The sequence below is a fragment of the Chiroxiphia lanceolata genome, chromosome 4 (genome assembly GCF_009829145.1).
Source record: "Chiroxiphia lanceolata isolate bChiLan1 chromosome 4, bChiLan1.pri, whole genome shotgun sequence".
Lineage (NCBI taxonomy): Eukaryota > Metazoa > Chordata > Aves > Passeriformes > Pipridae > Chiroxiphia > Chiroxiphia lanceolata.
Genome location: NC_045640.1, coordinates 40495857 through 40514375, shown reverse-complemented (window position 1 = coordinate 40514375; position 18519 = coordinate 40495857). Strand labels below are relative to the sequence as shown.

Genomic DNA, 18519 nt, shown 5'->3' with positions numbered 1-18519 from the left:
TCTTTCCTTTTAGCTTGCCTTGCTTACAGCATTACTACATTGGGTTGTTTTTTGAGTATTTTTAATTAATAGTTGTCTTCCTGTGAGAAAAGATTATATTCAGGTACATTTTCAAGGCATAAATTAAAACTAGTGGTAGACTTTCCTTACAAAATTATTAAGAGTTATCAGTCTCATCTACACCATGCATTTTAAGCTGCTGTGTCTTCAAAGAAGCCTCCTTCCTATATTCTGGCAAGATTTCTAGTGACAGATCCTAGAGCTCTTACTGCTGAAGGCAGTAGTCCTACTCAACATTTGACTTCCTTCATTGGAAACTAGTCTATGTTTCCAATCATATGGGGCAATTGAGGGAAACAAGATCACTTGCACAAGAAGAAACACAGACTGGTACTAACATCTTGTGCTGTTCTGGTGTCATTTCAATTATGCACACTCTCATTTGAGTTACACTAACCTAGAAACTTGCGACATCCATTTGGAGACACTTAATCTCAACAACACAGTCCAGAGACATCAGTTTGCACAAATCTCTCATCACACTAAACGAACATGTAAAACTTCCCAACACAAAATCAATATATAAACTTCCCTGAAATACAACTGTATTCTCAGGCAGCTGCCACAGTGTTAGACCATAAGAATCTTAAGACGTTTTATCCATTTCAACCTCAATTTTAAAATGTAGGCCTCCTAGGAATCAAACATGGTTTACAGTAATTTTTTTACTTTGGGGGATTTGGCTTGGGTTTATACTGATGGCATCTATAAAATCATCTCAAAGTTTTGTTTCCTTTAATAATGAATGCTTACATTAGCAAACAAATAAACAACTTCACCCAACAGATTTTGAATTAAAGTATGTTTCAATTCCTTAATATCAATGCATCACAATGGAACTAATGTGCATTAATGGAATTTATTACGGAAGTGTAATAAAACTGAACAAGCCCTGAAGAAGTTTTGCATAATGCTCAAAACCCAATCAATTTTGAATTACAGTACATTTTCAAAAACTGCACTGTTCCTTAGAAATAAGGAAAAAGAATCACGGCATTATGGCTGCAAAATTGGACTCTCCCTGTAGATTGTTATTGCTGGATGTTTTTTGAAAGAGAAGAAAAGCTGAGTTACCTTTGCTAGCTTTCAAACAAAATTTTGATAACCACTACTCTATTCTAACACCCCAAACTTGATAAATCTTCTTGTGCCCTCCAAGTCCCACAGGCACATGGAAATTAATCAGAAGCATTACATCTACATCAAAAGATATCTAACCTCCTCTTCTTCACAGAAACTAAAGTCCAGCAGACAACCTCACCAACACATGTCACTATGTTAAAGTCTGTGAAGTAAATAAACTATGAAAAGGCAAAAAAATTTGAGTCTTCCTAAAAATGGGTATCTGATGTCAATAGCAAGACCTACAGGGCAGATCTTCAGTGCTTTGTGTTCGGTACTGCTGGATCTTTGAAAACTGCGTTTGCCTGATGAGCAGGATAATGATATGATGACTAGAGCTGGAAGGATGTGTATTAATACTTTTTTTTTTTAAATTCAGCAGACTGCAGAATACTCCAAGAGTACAGAAAGCAGCTGTGAATGTTACTGGCAGAGGGGGAGAACTGGCAATCTCCCTGTCCCTCTTGATTTTAAGTGATGAATTTCAATCATCTTGGTTAAAAATTGTTGCAGGCACAAGGATGAGTTTTGTACATATCCCTGTTGGAGGTTTTAATCAAATTTTTCTACAGAGTTTTATGGAAAGATGGTGAAAAGATGTAAAATGTCTTGCATTATTACTAACATTAAAATATGGAGATTCTCTTTAAAAATAGACACACACACTTCACTTGTAAAACTCACCTTCAAGAGGACAGATACAGTGCAGAAGTCTCTTTTCAGACTTTGGTTCAGTTAGCACCTGAAACACCACAAAAAATTCAAGCAGAGATGTCATCTTTTAGGCTAGGCAATTTTTTTCCCATTCTTGCTATGTTCCTTGACTTCAAAGAGCAATTTCTACTGCCATTTAAGTGGATGAATTAACAAATTAGCAAAGTGCACCCACCCTCTACAGCGAGTACAGCGACACTGTGCTAGCAGCAATCTAGTCATAACAAAGGTTATGTCTCTGTTAATTTAGCATGTCCAGTATTGTACTTGCCTTCAGGAGTGGGCTGAGTTTTTTAAAACTTGATATTTTAATTACTCACCAGTGGTAACTGGTTAAGTCAAAGATTCTTCCAATACATTATTTTCTTCCTCATGTTAATTCCAATTTCTTTCTTCACAGACAAAGTTGTTGACAAACTACCTTAATGTCCACTGCACTAACTGAAATGAAATTGTCAATGATTTGCGACTAATATATTTGGATTAGTGGAAAAACAGTAAAAAGGATTACTGTATTTCAAATAAATTTGTGCTGCCACAGCTTTATTTAAATCCAATTTTCAAAAGCTTTAGTAATTAGAAATATATACACTGCTCTAATGAAGAATCTGTAAATATGGGTATTTTTTAATTTCCTATGAAGCACAAAATTAATCCAGTTCCTGAAAAAATTTTGTTATTCCACCTGGGCACTGGATTTTTTAAAATAATACTAAAGGAAATCCAGTTCTTTGTCCATGTGCACCAAAACAGGTAAAAATCTTCCTACTATTGTATGGTCTGTCCCTCTTCTTTCAGTCTTGTACAATAATCCAGTTTTTTTTGTATAAGAACTATATGACACTAATCATTTGCTTTTAAACTAAGTATATCTGTGGCTTGACCTGAAAATATTCCCTCAAGACTATAAAAAATTTATTGCACTGAGGTTGGTATTCTTATTTCAATGAAACTGAGAATTAAATTCCACACATCCTTAGAAGAGCACAAGGATTAATCACTGTGTCTGAAAAATCTCCACATTTACACCACTATCTTGCATATCTATAAATACATGTGCAGAAACTACAAGGTCAAGAAAAAAAGCAAACAATGACTGCGACAATATAAAAATAGTCAAGGGCTCCCTACTGCTTTCTGCATGACTGCACGTCATGAGGACAGATGTCTGTGCAAAGTTTTGCCTTTAATGAAAAAAGGAAAAGCTCTGAATGGTTTAGGTATTTAGTAAGTTATGTTACCAGCCTTTGCCTTTATTTGTTCTACCCGCTCCTGATTTCCTGCATTTCTTTAATGCTTCAGTGGTTTCCACTTCATCTGGTATTATGAAAGATAAGCAAAGCCATAGTATTATTAATAGACAGTTACCTATTTTTTTTTAAAAAGAGAGGATCTTTTCAAAGGAAGACTACACTGTCAATCTCTTCTCTGGCTTTCCTCATGAATGAGCAATAATCAAGTGTTCGTTGTTGCTGTTTTAGTTTTTGGACCACAAAAATGACCAAAATTATCCCAAACTCCATTGTCCCTGTTCTTTAGTAAATTTAGCTATCTTAACTTACTTGTGAATTTATGATAGATAGCTTGATGCGTCAGGGACTGAAATGCATGCACATTCCCTCTTCTTCCAATTCAGTGGGGAATTTTCAGGGAAGAAAGAATATAAACTTCTTTCACGCTCTTCTGCATGACAGTTATTTTCAGAAAGGTCTTCATACTGCAATCCTATCAGACTAAAGATATTATGAATTTTCTTTCCACATTTTAATTCTCCTAATATCACAAGTTTTAACGTAATGCATTTTTAGTTTGTCATCTAATGACCATTTATCACATAAAAAACCCCTCCAGAACAGTACTTGCTGTATCAGCCAATAATGACAACGCTTTTTCTTTAGCTTCTTTATTTAAAATCAATTTTTATATCAGTTAATTTCAGTGCTAAGAAACTGTTCTCTAACAAAATCCCACTATCAGAATCGTAAACTCTTAACTATTTTTATTTAAGAAAATAATACAACTATGCCCCACAAATTATGACAGAGCTTGAAAAGAAATATCTCTCTTTACTATGTAATGAAGACAATGTCATAAAAGTACATAACAAAGCCATAGAAAAAACAAGAAAATTACAGAAAAATGAAAGCTTGCTATGAGTTTTGCCCTACTCAAATATTCTTAATGGAAATAAAACATTAATAAATGGTTTTAATCAAATAAATACACATTTTAATAGATAAAATGTATCTGAAACATGGAATTCTTGCTGATTCAAAATTTCAGATTACGCAAAAAGTCAAAATAATGGGTTATACTGGGTTGGTTACAACAGTCTTTATTTTGCAAACTATACAGAAACAGTAGAAAAGAAAATACATTATACTTTTCAATATTACACAGAATAAACATTAGATTTAGTATTTAATGTGTAGAAATTAATTCAAATAAGAAACTGATTTTCCTTTTAATAAACAGTGGGAAACCGGTGATCCATTTGTCAAACTACAACCTGCAGTAACACATTATACAGGTCATGTCAATTTTATTGTGGGCAAAACCCAACAGATAGGATATGAATTAAGATGATGGAGTCCTGAAATGTCTACACAATTAATTAACATGCCAACATAATACAGTGATTAAAGTAATTTTTCTACAGTCAAATCTTACGTGCTACTCTACACAATAAGTATAATCTAGTCCACATGGTAATTACATAATAATAGGAAAAATTAAAATAATCCACTTCTTCATTCCAGCAGCAGTACCTATATGGTATTAATTGGTAATTGGGTGTGCTTACCTATTGCCTAATATCTATACTGGTATGCATGCTAAAACCTCTCTATTTCTATTTTGCAAGGCACCCTTTACATTACGTTCTCTAAGTTTCTGCATAGTAACAGAAATGACATGAATTAAGATAAAAGCGAAACTATTTCCTGAATTAAGAAAATAAAAACGTCATTATACATTTATTAAAACTACCTTGGGTCAAGTGACAATACTCTGAAATACAGTCATGTATAAAGGTATATACAATTTTAAGGCAATCTTTTTTCCCCATGATAAATTTTTATGCTAATCTGATTAGAGGGAAATACAGAGAAACAACAAAGGGTGAAACAATGTTGAGTAAATAATGATAAAGCTTATACTGTCTTGACATGAAGAAAAGAAAAAAAAATAAGGACAAGGAAAATTTTAGAATTACAAGAATGGTGCTTGTCCATGCTACTGCTTTTTGAAAAATTCTTTCCGCAATCTAGCCATTCCCTAATAAAATGTAACTACAACGCAAACTCAAAGGAGGACTTTGTTTTAGTCTTCCCTCTGATAATTTTTTCTCCATACCTTTGGTTAATTAAAGGCTGGTGAGATGTACTTGGCATCAAGGTTTTTTCTACTGCCATTACACTTCTGATTTATAAAATGGACAACCCGCAAGACTTCAAGGCCTAAAACCACTGACAGAACTGACGTTGAGTATGGTATGTGTTCTGAAGAGGACATGCACGTTCCAAGAAAGGGCAAAATCTTTTCATCAGAGTTTTTAAAGAGAATGGTTGTCTTTATACGTGTTTTGCCCATTTATATTTTCAGTAGCACGTAACATTTTTGTCTTCAGGTTAGATTTCCAATATGTTTTCTTCAGCGCAACGGCATTTAAAACTCAAAAGCACATAATATAATTATTCTTACTTAAACAAAAAAGTCTATGACTCCAGCTGCAATGTTTGAAAATAATCATACAAATCTACATATTTGTTAGTACCCTTTTGATCACGGAGAGCAAAGGGATTTTATGAAATGTCATCTCATGAAACTTAGAAAGGTACAATACAGGACCCCCTAATATCATCAAATATATCCATCATGATCATCGTCGTCATCAACATCATCATCTCCTTCGTCCTTCATCATCATCTTCAATTTCATCTTCATCATCATTAGTTCACTTCATCATCTTCCTCATCTGCCCATTTCACGGAAATCGCCAGAGGCAAAATCACCTGAAGTCTCTAAATCACATGCTAAAAGGTATGATAGTTATCGAAAAGACTCACAAGATACACACATATTTATAGTATATTTTACATTAGCATACAAAAGGCACACCAGAATATTTACTTCCAGGACAACTACAACATGTGACATAAAAATAAAATACAAATAATAAGAAGATTTTTTTGTAATAAAAGTAATCAATTTCAAAAGTTAATGAATTCTCAATGTTAACAAACGGAGACAAATTTTACAGATTTGTAGAACTATAAATAATGCTAGGAACAACTGAAAAAAATTAAGTCCAACTTACAGATGACAATAAGGACTACCGACTACTATTCAGTTCTTACATATCTATCAAACTGCCCATTTATTTAGAAAGGATCCTGGATCAGTTGGACAACAGGCCTGAGCTTGTATCTCAAATACTGTGTTCAATTTACTTTCTGCTTCAGGCTATGTTCTTTTGTTGCAGAAGTAGTGAAAAGGAGTCATATATGACTATAAAAAAAAATACTTTTTTTTATCTTTTAATCAAATAAACAGCAAATAAAGGTGACATGGGAATTCTTGGAAGAAGCTGCACAGTGCTGTACAGAAGGGAAAAATAAGGGAAGATTTTAAAAAACTTTTGGTAATTCCCTCAAATATAAATGAAAGAAAGTCAAATTGAATTCACTAGCATGCGATTACCCAAAGGAATTCCATCGAACATTCTGGAGCTTATCTAATCTGCTCTAGAAAATTAACATTTCCTGGGTTTATAGACACTATGCCAAGCATATATAACGGGTCTATTAATAGCTGACCCCAGTGACAGAAGTTCCAAAAAATAATGAAGTAATAACAATAACAAATTATGCATTGATATTTTTTGCATGAAAATCCATGTCGTTGGGTTCCCACATCTGTTCTTACTGCAGAATTTAACCTGCTTGGCAATCAAAGGGAATAACACCTCTAAATCAAATACCACAAAGGGTTTTTAACTTACCACATTCTGCTGCACCATTTGTTCTGGATCCTGTTACCTCATTACCGTATCTGTCAACACACCAGCACTGCCCTATGCTTCCATGGCACTGACTTGGTTGTAATATCCATCTTCATCAACAGAAGGGGATGTACTGCCCTGTGACACACAGATATGTAGTAAATAAGTGTATTAAAATCTGCCCCTTGGGCCAACATACAATATAGCGGAAAGCAACTACCTTTTGCTGTTTCATCATTCCAGACTCTACACTGACTGGTTTACTTTTACTAAATTCAGTTAGCAGAAGTGACTCAGTATATCAAATGTGGGAGGGAAAATAACACATAGCAGTCTTGGATTGATTTCAAGAAAACAAAGTGAGCAATCTTCCTTTAAATTTTTTTGTTGATCCTGTGATACATATTCCTTTCTTCCTGAATGCCTTGGTCAAGATATTCACTGTATTCTGGGGAAAAGGCTCAAATGTAGAAACCACTCCTGAATGGGAAGTTCTATCATCTGCAGAGTACAAAGAGGTCTGAATAGTAAGGGCCAAGTTTCCTGGACTAACAATTTGCTAAAAGGAGTTAATTGTATTTAATATGTTATTTTACAAACCACTTAGTTACACAGTAATTTTAATTATTCACCACAGAAGACAAATGCATTGTAACACACCACCACCAACTGTAAAAAAAATCGATTGTTAAATTTGCATTTATACGTAAAAGAGGGACTTATTTTGTGAGGCAGTGACTGCCTAAGGCTTAATAATCCACTGGTTTTCATTTGGACCAGAGACCACAACAAACAAGACATTCATGTGAAAGTGTATAGTCCTTTCTAGAAATCATCCTTAGCAGAAATACAGTTTTGGCTGCTTTGGGGCAAAGCCTTTTACGGCAGCTTTTATACAGTCGTTAATGGTAAAAGGAAGATTTTACACTTCAGTAATATTGATACAGTATAAACTGATTTACAACAAAGATTTCAATACTAAAGAGTATTACAGTTAAAGGATCAGCAGAGATACTAATTTAGGAGTGCCTTAGACTGTCCCCTCTATAACTGTGAAAATGTACCTTCTATCAGGGTAATAAAACAGATGTAAGATCTTTTGGTAGGTAAGGTAATAAAACTAAGTTTAATAGCTTTCAAAAATTTCATAAATTTTGTAGCTGAAATTTACTGCGGTCTATCTTCGCTGAATTAATATTGATTTTATGTTGCTGTTTCACTAGGCTTATTTATGTAAGCAATAAAACCTTCAAAAAATGATCTATGGCTCACCTAGGAGCTTCTTTCCTCCTTGCTGCTTCTGAATGTTGCTGAGTTCTGTCTGGCAAGGTGGGTCTAAAACGACATAAAAATGTTAAACAGATTACACTGTATCTAGGACAGAAAGCATAGGACTAAGTTTTCACAGTTTACTACACTTTAAGGTCACTCTAACTACTGATCTTAAGAAACACACACATCTGAAATGAAAGAATTACTGCATCTTGCTACAGCTCCAGAATTATGAATCTGCACACCACCATAGATTTGTGCGGAGGACCACTCCCAGTTAACCCATCTCTAAGTGAGCATTAGTCACTAGTTTGGAGGATCAAGGAATGCTAGACCAAAGTGTTAAGGCCATCACATGTTATTTGATCAGTCCACAAAAATCAGAATGACACTATGAAGCTTGCTTCATGTACTGCTTAGAAAAAGGATGGCTCTTTCAATTTCTTCCATTTTGTCCTTGTTAGAAGTCATGTCCAAGTTTTGTATTTCACATACTACACTAAGAAAATAAATATTTTTTTACTTCACTGGAAGTCTGCAAGATTGTGGTTCTATGGCAACACTTTAAGACTGGATCTTAAAGATACAAAGCCCCATGTTCAGCAAACCAACTTAAAAATGTTGGCCAAAATACGGATGGCTCTAAGAGGTAGAATAGGTATTAAAATTCAGTTTTCCATTCTTCAGTTATAGCCTAATCCAGTTCTGAAAAATTTAATTTTCTACTGTCCATAAAAGGAAATCACAGTATGTCCCATGAATGGGAAGAAAATAAGATATGAATGTATATACCTTACTGTTGAATACATGAAAGAATCAAAGGCAACAAAGTACTAATTAATCTCTGAACACTGACATCGTGTACTACATTAGACCATTAGCACAACAGCATTTCCCATTCTGAATCAGCACTAGTGTTACTGATTTTACTCACATATGTCTTTAGTTTATACTGTTCCCAGACAAAATCTCATATTCCATGAATATTAAATACGTTTTACATTTTGGCAGACTCCGACAATTTATAATACATCTTTGCCATGTAGGCGCCCTTTTTATCCATGCAAACAGAAAAAAGCCTTCTGAGTTAGTTTAAAGATGAGTGGGGCTGGCCTAGCTTACTGATGAAGAACACAGAACCCAGTCCCTGCAGGGCACTCTGGTGACAAATGCCTAGATGAACTGTGGATCAATATATTCCTGGTAAACACAGAGCCTCTTGGCTGGCATTTGGTACTATTCATGAGCTCTTTTCTAAGAGAGTAAATAAAAACTAGAAGACCATAATAACCCCTTACTGACAGCAGGTTGTTAATTTCTCTTGGCTCTACATTTTATATATCATTTACATATCCAATACATTTAAAGAAGCTTATAAACATTTCCAGTGGCCTCACCTCCAGTGGGCCAGGTTTTTCACACTAAATCTATGATGATTCTTTTTAGAGTGAAGACTTTAAAAGTAGGCTCCACTTTCAAAGTACTGTTCACAGGAATCTCAGTGCCAAAACAAATTTTCAGGAGTTGTCCTTCCAGACAACCAACCAATTTTCTGCGTGTGCTCTTGAAAAATCACTGAGATTTCACATCACTGGGTGGGTACTGGGTTTTAACAATTTAGTCTTTGAGTATTTGCTGAGGCTACATAAAGTTGTTTTTTTTTTGTTGTTGTAAGAAGTGCTTTGATGATGACCATGATCGCTATTTGCCAGAGATATTCACTACTTTTCAAAACTAAGGTTTCTGCCTTTCCTGATATTTAAAGAGTTAAAACTTTTAATTCTACAACATTCTGAGGATCAATTATTTCTTAAAACAAAAGGTATTTTCCATTAATCATTAATCTAATAAATGACAGTCATTTAATACACAAGTTTCAATAGCCTAGAAGGCTCTAGGACTGGGGTGGATTTGGCAGTGTTAGGTTAACAGTCGGATTATGTTACAGAATCTTTTCCATCTAGTCTAGTCTAGTCTAGTCTATCCTATCCCCCAAAGAGATGGGAAATATACTGCAGGAGAAGAACTAGTCAAACAGGAAAAATACACTTATTTTGTTCTATGGAAAAAAATCCCAAATTGGAAACACAGATCTAAACACATGAGCACTAACATGTGGAAAAGTAAAAATTATCAACTATGCCTAAAGAAAAAAAAAATTTTCATTTACAGCTATAAATCTTTGGTTACATAATTACAAAAAGGAATACAACTAACCAAGAGGTAACATGGCAACATGAGAAAGTTACTTACCTAAAACTTTTTTCTTCTCAGAAGTTAGGTCTTCAAGATTCACATTTAAGCTTTGCTTCTCAGGATAAAAGCAGCAAAAACTCTTAACAATACTAAATCACTCTGTTGCTAAAAACTGTCAAAGAGAAGGCTAGAGGTTCAACCATCTCCTTTGGTCTATAGCATATTCTTTTTCTTCTCTTCCCAAATCACAGTGCTTCCCTCTTTATTTTCCAGTTAGTTCCTAAGTTTGAAAAGCTTTCTTTAAGATTTCTGAACTTATTTCAATAAAAAAGAAGAGTCACAGGACAACTTCTGGCAGTCCTGAGCCAAGAAGAAAAAATTCCTTTACAAAGATCAGTGTGGTGGCTTCCTTTGAAATAGCAATTATTCTGACATCAGTCTTTCTGATAACTTGAATACAAATAATGTACCTAATTATCTTCATCCCTAATCTACTTCCATAGATGTGGTAGGAATTGTATTTCTGATAATATCACTGCATTATTATGAGTGATTCATGAACCATGTAACACCAGCCATCCACAGTTCTTTAGTGCTACAAGTACTCATGCACACCAGAGTATCCCATGTTATTAATACTGGCCCTTGAGACATCAATATCCAGTCGTGTCAAGAGGTGCTTCCAGGATAGCACAACTAAGCTTTGGTTTACCAAAATGGCACATTAACAGAGCAACTGGAGTAAAACTGGTAGATTTTATAAAGAATGTCTTTCATTTTTTACAGACACGTCTGAAGGAGTTGTTACCTGCACAGTGAGCCTCCAGCTTTCCAAGATTCTCCATCTTACTCAAATACAAAACAGTGATTTTCCATATATCAAGTAGGTAATATTTGGCAGAGCCCCTAGGTTCTGGAACATGGTCCACTGCAGATTAGCCTGCCTTGTTATGTCTTGCCTGTGCTTGTGGTCAAGCATTGTAATTGTTCTTGGACATCCAAGGCTTTTACTTTAGGGATCAGAAGCATCAACACTAGACTTCAAGAATTCTTTCAGGGAATCTCATTTATGATCATCATTTATCTTGATACACCTTCCTTTATAATCATCTATAAATATATTTGAAGTCCTTGCAATTTGAAGACTGAAAAATATGAATCATGATAATTATTATTCATCTGTAAGATGGACTGTTTTTAGTCATGATGATGTCTTCTAGGCATGACAGACAGAGAGCCTGTAAGAAAATCCGCCTAGAAAATGCTGGACTAATAGATTCATGCAGAGACCTGCAGTAAGGAAATACTTAGGTGCTAAGCACAAATATTCCCAGTAGAATTGGGTACTCTTCTACTCTGATTCAGTGATACAAAAAAGTAACGCTACAATAATAATGAATTACTGGCAGAAAAAAAAATCAACCTATTAAAAGGTTGACATTGCAAAGGCCTCAGCATTTAGGCAAGCACTAAAGTGACAAATTAGCATCAAACAACTAAGAAAACAAATTCTGGAGATGGGCACTGAAGCACTTACATGAATTGTTGAAACTTGAGGGCAAATAGCAACCAAAGCACAGGAAGACTTTCAAAGAGCACTGGAAAAGTGGCCGATTTTAAGTATTGCAGAAATGCATTGTAGTTTCTTAGATATATCTCAGAAATACAAAACTACATTTAAAGCAGAATAAGACAAGAGAAAATGCAATAAGCATCACTGAAATGTATGTAAGTATTTAAGCATTTGTCAAGGTGGGATAGCTACTATAAGAAGATCATCTGCTCCCCAAGAAGGATCTGACTTCATAGGAATATGCTTATATTGACTAGAAGTTGTGAGCAATGTGCAGTAATGCATCTAGTGTAGTGTAATGCATCATGGCATATCTCAAGCAGAAAGAAAGAATGAAGAAGAGTTGAAAGTACTTGTCTGATCCCGACCATCTTGCATCATGAAGCTAAGATCAAAGACCATGAGGGCTTCTCAGATAATGATGTAAGCAATACTATGTGCTTTCAAAAAGCACAATGAAATTGCTATCCCGTTTTGATACATATTGTTGACTAAGTTTTGTATAGTTTGTATACTTCTGAACACTGTTAATCAAGAACACTACTGTAAAACCGTTGATCTGCCCAGAAAGCAGCTACTAAGCTCAATGAATACAGGGAGTTGCTCTGCATGGCTCAAAGCATTCTGTTAATATCAACTTCTTTTAATAAACATCAGAAAGAAGCCACTGAATTTCTCTACTTTGCCATCCCTTTGCTATTAATAGCAAAGGCTTAGTTAAAGGCCTTATTTAGACTGTTCAATCAAGTAAAACATAACCAAACATGAACATATTCCAAGGTTTTAGCACAACACTGCAAACTACGAATAAAGAATTCAGTGGGTTACTAATACCAGGAGTTAGGACTCAGACCATTGTGCAAGAGCTAATAATAAGACATGAAAAATAAGATTATAAGCTTCTTTTTTTCTCCTTACACCTAAAAAGGAGAATACAGATTTTGATGACAGTGCTAATTTGGAAGGATGAAGGGCATGTCTAATATGCAAGGATTGCCGAAATTGACATTTCACGACATTTACAATGTTGAGGACACATCTTTTTTACTATATGCTCGTACACTGTAGTATCAAAGGCTATCTAATCTGTTTAAAATCAGTGCCTTATCTCAACACCATTATCAAGACAGCAAAGAAATTGGTAAAAAAGGGAAGGAAAGCCCGATAATGTTGGATTCTGCAATGTGGAGAATCAGTGTCACCGAAAACCGGATCAGCTGGCATACCATTAATAACATTCTGTAGCATATAGAGCAGTCTTTACAATACCATCCTCAGGTTCTAGCTGTATGCTGACCAAATATTTTAGACAAGATGAGTTTATAGGCTATAGAATGCAAAACTACCTGAAACTAATCTATGGAAGGGTTTTCTTAATGCCCTGGTTATGTAGTACATAGATGATATAAAATTGGTAGAAAAACCTTGGACCATACTAGGCCACATATTATGCGCTATACTTCCTCTGGCAACTGAAAAGAATTATGCTGCTCTCCAAAGTGTAAGGTTGTTTATATATAAAGCTGAAATTATTGTGGTGGTAGTTTTTTTTATTTTAAAGACAACTGAACAAACCATGTTATGTTCTTTAAGAACTACCTTACTTCTGGGATGGGTTATTTTTAATTTGCTAATTTTGTTAGCAGTACATACATGCTTATAAGATAAAAGCCAAAATTATTGTTCTACTACGAAACAAACAAGGCATTTTGAAAATTTAAATGTTAACTTTATAACTAGAAATTTACCAAGAAAAAGAAATCTGCTATTCAGTATTTATCTATAGAAGTACAGTTTTATTTTTATACAGATTTAAAACTGGTAGATGTGGCATGATAAAAACCTTTATTTCCACAGAAATCAGAATCATGTTGATTGCTAATGGGAATTTATCATGAGAGTTTTAAGGGCATAAGTGAGATTTAAAAACTGATACTAAAATTTTCAAAAAGGTTGAATTGCCTTTGCAAACTTTCCACCAAATCAGTTTTATCTCCTCTACTGGCAGAAGAAATTTAAACCTTGGTTGTTATTTATCCTTTAAAAAAACTCCCTCATGCTAGTAAGAAAAATGAAGGGGTAATTCTGACCAATTTCAGACAATATCTAATGAGTAAATTCCTTGATACATTATAACTAGTTTGATCACATAATTTATGTGATGTCTCACCTACGTCTAAAATTTTTTATACTCCTCAGGAAATAATGCTTATAGGTCATGTTTATTTGTATAACCAAATCACATCAGAACATTAACAAGATATTTAACTAGGCAATAAAAATCTACTGTTTTTAGGTCCAAATGACTGGAAATAACTTTATCCATAATGTTCATTCAGCTATTTTATTAGGCCCACAGAACATTAAGATACTCTACATTAGCAATAAAAAAAAGTTTATTTTATAATGTAGGTAAAGTAGACTGTGAAAGAAATAATTTAAGTAATTTTGTTCTTTATTTTGATCTCTCTCCTCTACATATGTACTGGATGTTGGGACAAGGAACAATATAGCTGTAAAAGCATTTGTTGCTGTTTTGCACTTTATTTAGAATACCTGAATTTTTAGCAAGTGTTTCCATTTAGCTTGGGTTGGGGTTTTTTGTTTGTTTATTTGTGATTTTTTAATTTCATTTTAGGTATTCACCATAGGTCAAAAACCTTAACACAAATTCATTGTACAGCATTTAAGAGCTTGTAGTTTACTGTAATCTTCTTAATATGTTAAAAAAAAGATGAAGCCCAACAAAAAGGTCAGTCATATGCATATGCAGCTTGTTCTCATCTTTTACCTTGCTGTCTTTGGAAGCAGTAGCACCACTCATTGTTAGATATCAAACTGTCTTTGTATGTGTCACAAGAATTGAAGAACGCCCTGGTGCATGGCTCATTCTTGTCAAGGTAAATGCTTCCAAGTTCCGACTGGTCCAACAACAGGTCATAGTTCGTATCAAGCCTATTAAACATCCAGCCAAGGGAGTCTTTGCAAATTGGCAGAATGCTGGTATCAAATCCTAAGAGGTAAAACAAAAATAATAAAAATTATATACTAAGAAAGATAGAGTAGCTGTTGAGTTTAGCCATCCCAAAAGAATGCTGCATCACGGGAACAGCTCTGGTGGTACACAGATACAGTACATACACAGTGCAGGCTATTGAAATACTATATATAAATTATATGTCAGATTCAATTTAAAAGTCATTAAATTAACCTGCTAAAAAAATTAATCCCATCATTGGTCTCAAAGCATTTAGAAATACAAGTTTTCTTGTCAAATGTCATAACTATAGCATACACACTATGTATGCTAATAAATGATATACTGTGATTTCCTGGAAAACAATTCTGTTAAAGAATTTAGCTGATATTATAAACCAGGAGACTGAAACTTAAATGGTTTGCAAAGTTTATAGAACTAAGAAGAGAATAAATTCCAGAAAACTTGTTGGAGTTCATGGGGTTTTTTTTTTGTTCCATTAATACACATTTAAATCTGTGAAAAAGTAACATCATAGTCAGCCTCAGCAATGCTTTGAAAGTTGTATTTTATGTTTACCTGGAGTACTTTCTATCTCTGAGGAGACCATGGAAAAGATAATTGGACACGGGAATTCCCAATTTCTACTGCTGTTAAAAATCAAGCCTGTCTACCTTTGCTGTTGTTTTGACAACATTAGAGAAATCTGTAAAGCACTTCTATACTGCTAAAACAGGTCAACTTGGATAACCCAGGAACTGTATTTAGAAATCAGTAAATTTTCTTTTACATATATATCTGCATATGTACATGTCCACACTATGGCAGAACAACCATTCCAGAAAGTAAAAGAAGAAAGCTGATAGCATCAAAAATTCCTTGTTAAAGTCGGACCACCACATAAACCCCCCTTCCCCAGAAATCCTGAACTAACTATGACTTTTCATCAGGGTGATCTCACTTTTCCTTCTTCCCTTATGACCTGTTGCATTAATTATTAATTTTGTTTGAGAGAAAGAAGAGAAAAAAAGAAAAAAAAAGACAGCCATTTGATATTTTTAATATTTTTCATGAGTTTAACACAATTTAAAAACATAGCCAAGCGTTCAACCAATGACCTCTCTCTTCCTTCCTCTCCAGCCCCTGTTAACACGTAAAGACAAAACTTCTTTTCTGTACATTATGAAAAGCAACAAGATACAGGACCCAACAGAATGAATAAGGATATTATAGCAGATGTGTTATTCAACTTTATCTGTAAATTATACCAAAATTATTCAACAGGTGTTTCTGATTAGAAAAACTCTGTAAGGTTCCTCCATCTTAAAACATTTTATTTAAGGTTAAATATTCAGTATGACATTATTTACCTATAAGGCTCTGTTCCTGAAGGCCTCTTAACACTTTCTCTCCTAGTCCTGCTTTTAGCTAGAGATCCTCCTCACGACCTTGGATTCAGAAAGAGGTTGACATGAAACGTACTGTCACCTATCCTGCCTTTCGTGTACCTGCATGACGGGAGAAATTATTCTTGTGCTCACAAAATTTTTCTGAATTTAGCACTCTGGCCAGTTCACCAAACTGTAAGAGAAGGGGCAGAAAAACAGCAACCATGAGGAGACAGATTTTAATTAACAAGATGCCAGCTGGAAGGGAATATATAAAAGCCACTTTAAGGGTGTATTCAGGTGTAGCTTGTGGGCCAAAGTAAGTAATTGTAGATATCTGCACATGAAATTTTGAGCATAAATGTACTGAAAGAAGCATCTTCAAGTTTCGGACAAAGTGTTTTTAGTGTTTGTGGTCCAAGCTGGCAAAGCTCACATCATAAAGTACTTTGTATTTTAGGACACTAGAAGACAGCTTTTGTATTTAATAAATTAAACTAAGGAAATGCAGAAAAAACCCAAACAACTGCTTACTTTACTTCTCAGTCAGTTTTAAATCATACTCTAAAAAGAAATAAATTAATCTGACTACTAGTGAAAGAACGCTGAACATTTCAAAGGTTGTACGCATCACTAAATTAAGGTTGGAACAATATTATACAACTGCATAAGACTTTATCCCTATTTTTTTCTTGATTCCCTTAATTAGCATTAGCCTGTGACTTGAGTTCATTCTCTGTTCCTATTCCTCATTTTTTTTCTCACTTCTTTCTATATAGCTTTTAGATTTTTTAAAAAGTGTGCCTAATAGTAATGTCCCAGCAGCCTTTTCTCTATTACATTTGTCATAGTTAAAGACAGAGCTTGAAATTAAAAAATTTGCATTGGAATCAGTAATATCACTAAAAGACAGATGATTTTATTACAGATCTCTGATATCAACAGGATAGCACCAGAAAAATGTCACTATGTTTTAATATTTTCAATATATCAATATATCAATATTTTCAATATATCAATATATCCACTTAAGGTTCAACGTAACTATACTTAAATATTTAAATATAGAGTCTGAAGTCTGATATGCACGACATACTCTTCCCAGAAACAGGAATATATTATAACTGGTACATCAGAACTAATAAACCTGGTTTAAACAATAACATTTCATATAAGAAATTTTTTAGGTTATTTCCAAGCCTGGAAAATAAAGCTTACATTTATTAAAGCTGTCATAACCTACCTATTAAATAGCATCACATGCTGGAGAAAAAGCACTGTGGGTCATGGGGTCTAGCTTTCTACTAAATAACTGTTTGATATAATAATTTCTAAAACTGATCATGCTTTACCTTGAAAGCAGTTTGTTTCTTTTTTCAGAGCTTAACTCTGAAGTAGTTTGTATTTTCCTTTATAGCCCAGGCATATTTGTTGGTTTTTTTACTATTTCTTTTTTGTACTTCCTCTTCTCTGGTATACACAATTTTAGTGTTTTAAATAGTGAAAAATCACATATCTTTTTAGTTTTCATTTGTCTTGTTTTATCAAGCCAAACTATTTCACAACCATCAGTCACTGCAGTATAGAAATGTCTGAAATCTAGGTCAAATACTAGTTTTGGTGAAATAAATAAAAATGTCTCAAGTATTTCAGAGGTAAGCCAGGCAGGTGTTGACAGAGATAGAAGCTTTGTTTGAAATAAAATGGAATAGTCCACCTCTTCCAGAATTTCTACACCACAAGAAGATCATCACCCTCGGTTCCATGTGCACATTATCAAGTCTTTTAGAGATTACTGTGGTAAAGTAAAATTCTTGGTTCATTTTAAAAGAATCTTTAAGGAACTGTCCAAAATTAAGATTATCAGAAGTATTTTCTCTTGGCAATGACTTTCTTCCATTTTTACAGTATTGATAAAATAATACATCTGTCACTCTGGAAAATGTTATACTTGTGAAAAAGAGACAGAAAAGCACTTAGGTACATACCTAGAGTTTAACATCTGCTAACATCTGGTTTGGCACATGAAGGGGTCAGGTGATACAGAACTAAGAATCAAAAATCACCTGTGGCCTAGTACTAGCAAGTAATTGCCCAAATTACACATTACATATATTATCACTTTGAGCACCAACTAGAATGCTGGTTTTTTAGACATTTTTCACAGTTGTGAAAGAAAACACTAAATGGAAACTAAGGGGGATGAATCAGTATG

At 34.1% G+C, this 18519-nt stretch overlaps 1 protein-coding gene across 1 annotated transcript in view; it reads right to left on the bottom strand.

Moving 5' to 3' along the window:
- Positions 1-4215: 4215 nt before the first annotated feature.
- Positions 4216-18519, bottom strand: part of SPOCK3 (SPARC (osteonectin), cwcv and kazal like domains proteoglycan 3) — a 170320-nt gene continuing 156016 nt past the window's right edge. The window contains 7 exon segments of the mRNA XM_032686576.1: positions 4216-5811; positions 5813-5849; positions 5851-5879; positions 5881-5930; positions 6899-7036; positions 8171-8233; positions 14731-14952. Of these exon segments, the coding sequence (XP_032542467.1) occupies positions 5758-5811; positions 5813-5849; positions 5851-5879; positions 5881-5930; positions 6899-7036; positions 8171-8233; positions 14731-14952 (593 nt within the window). The 3' untranslated portion in view covers positions 4216-5757.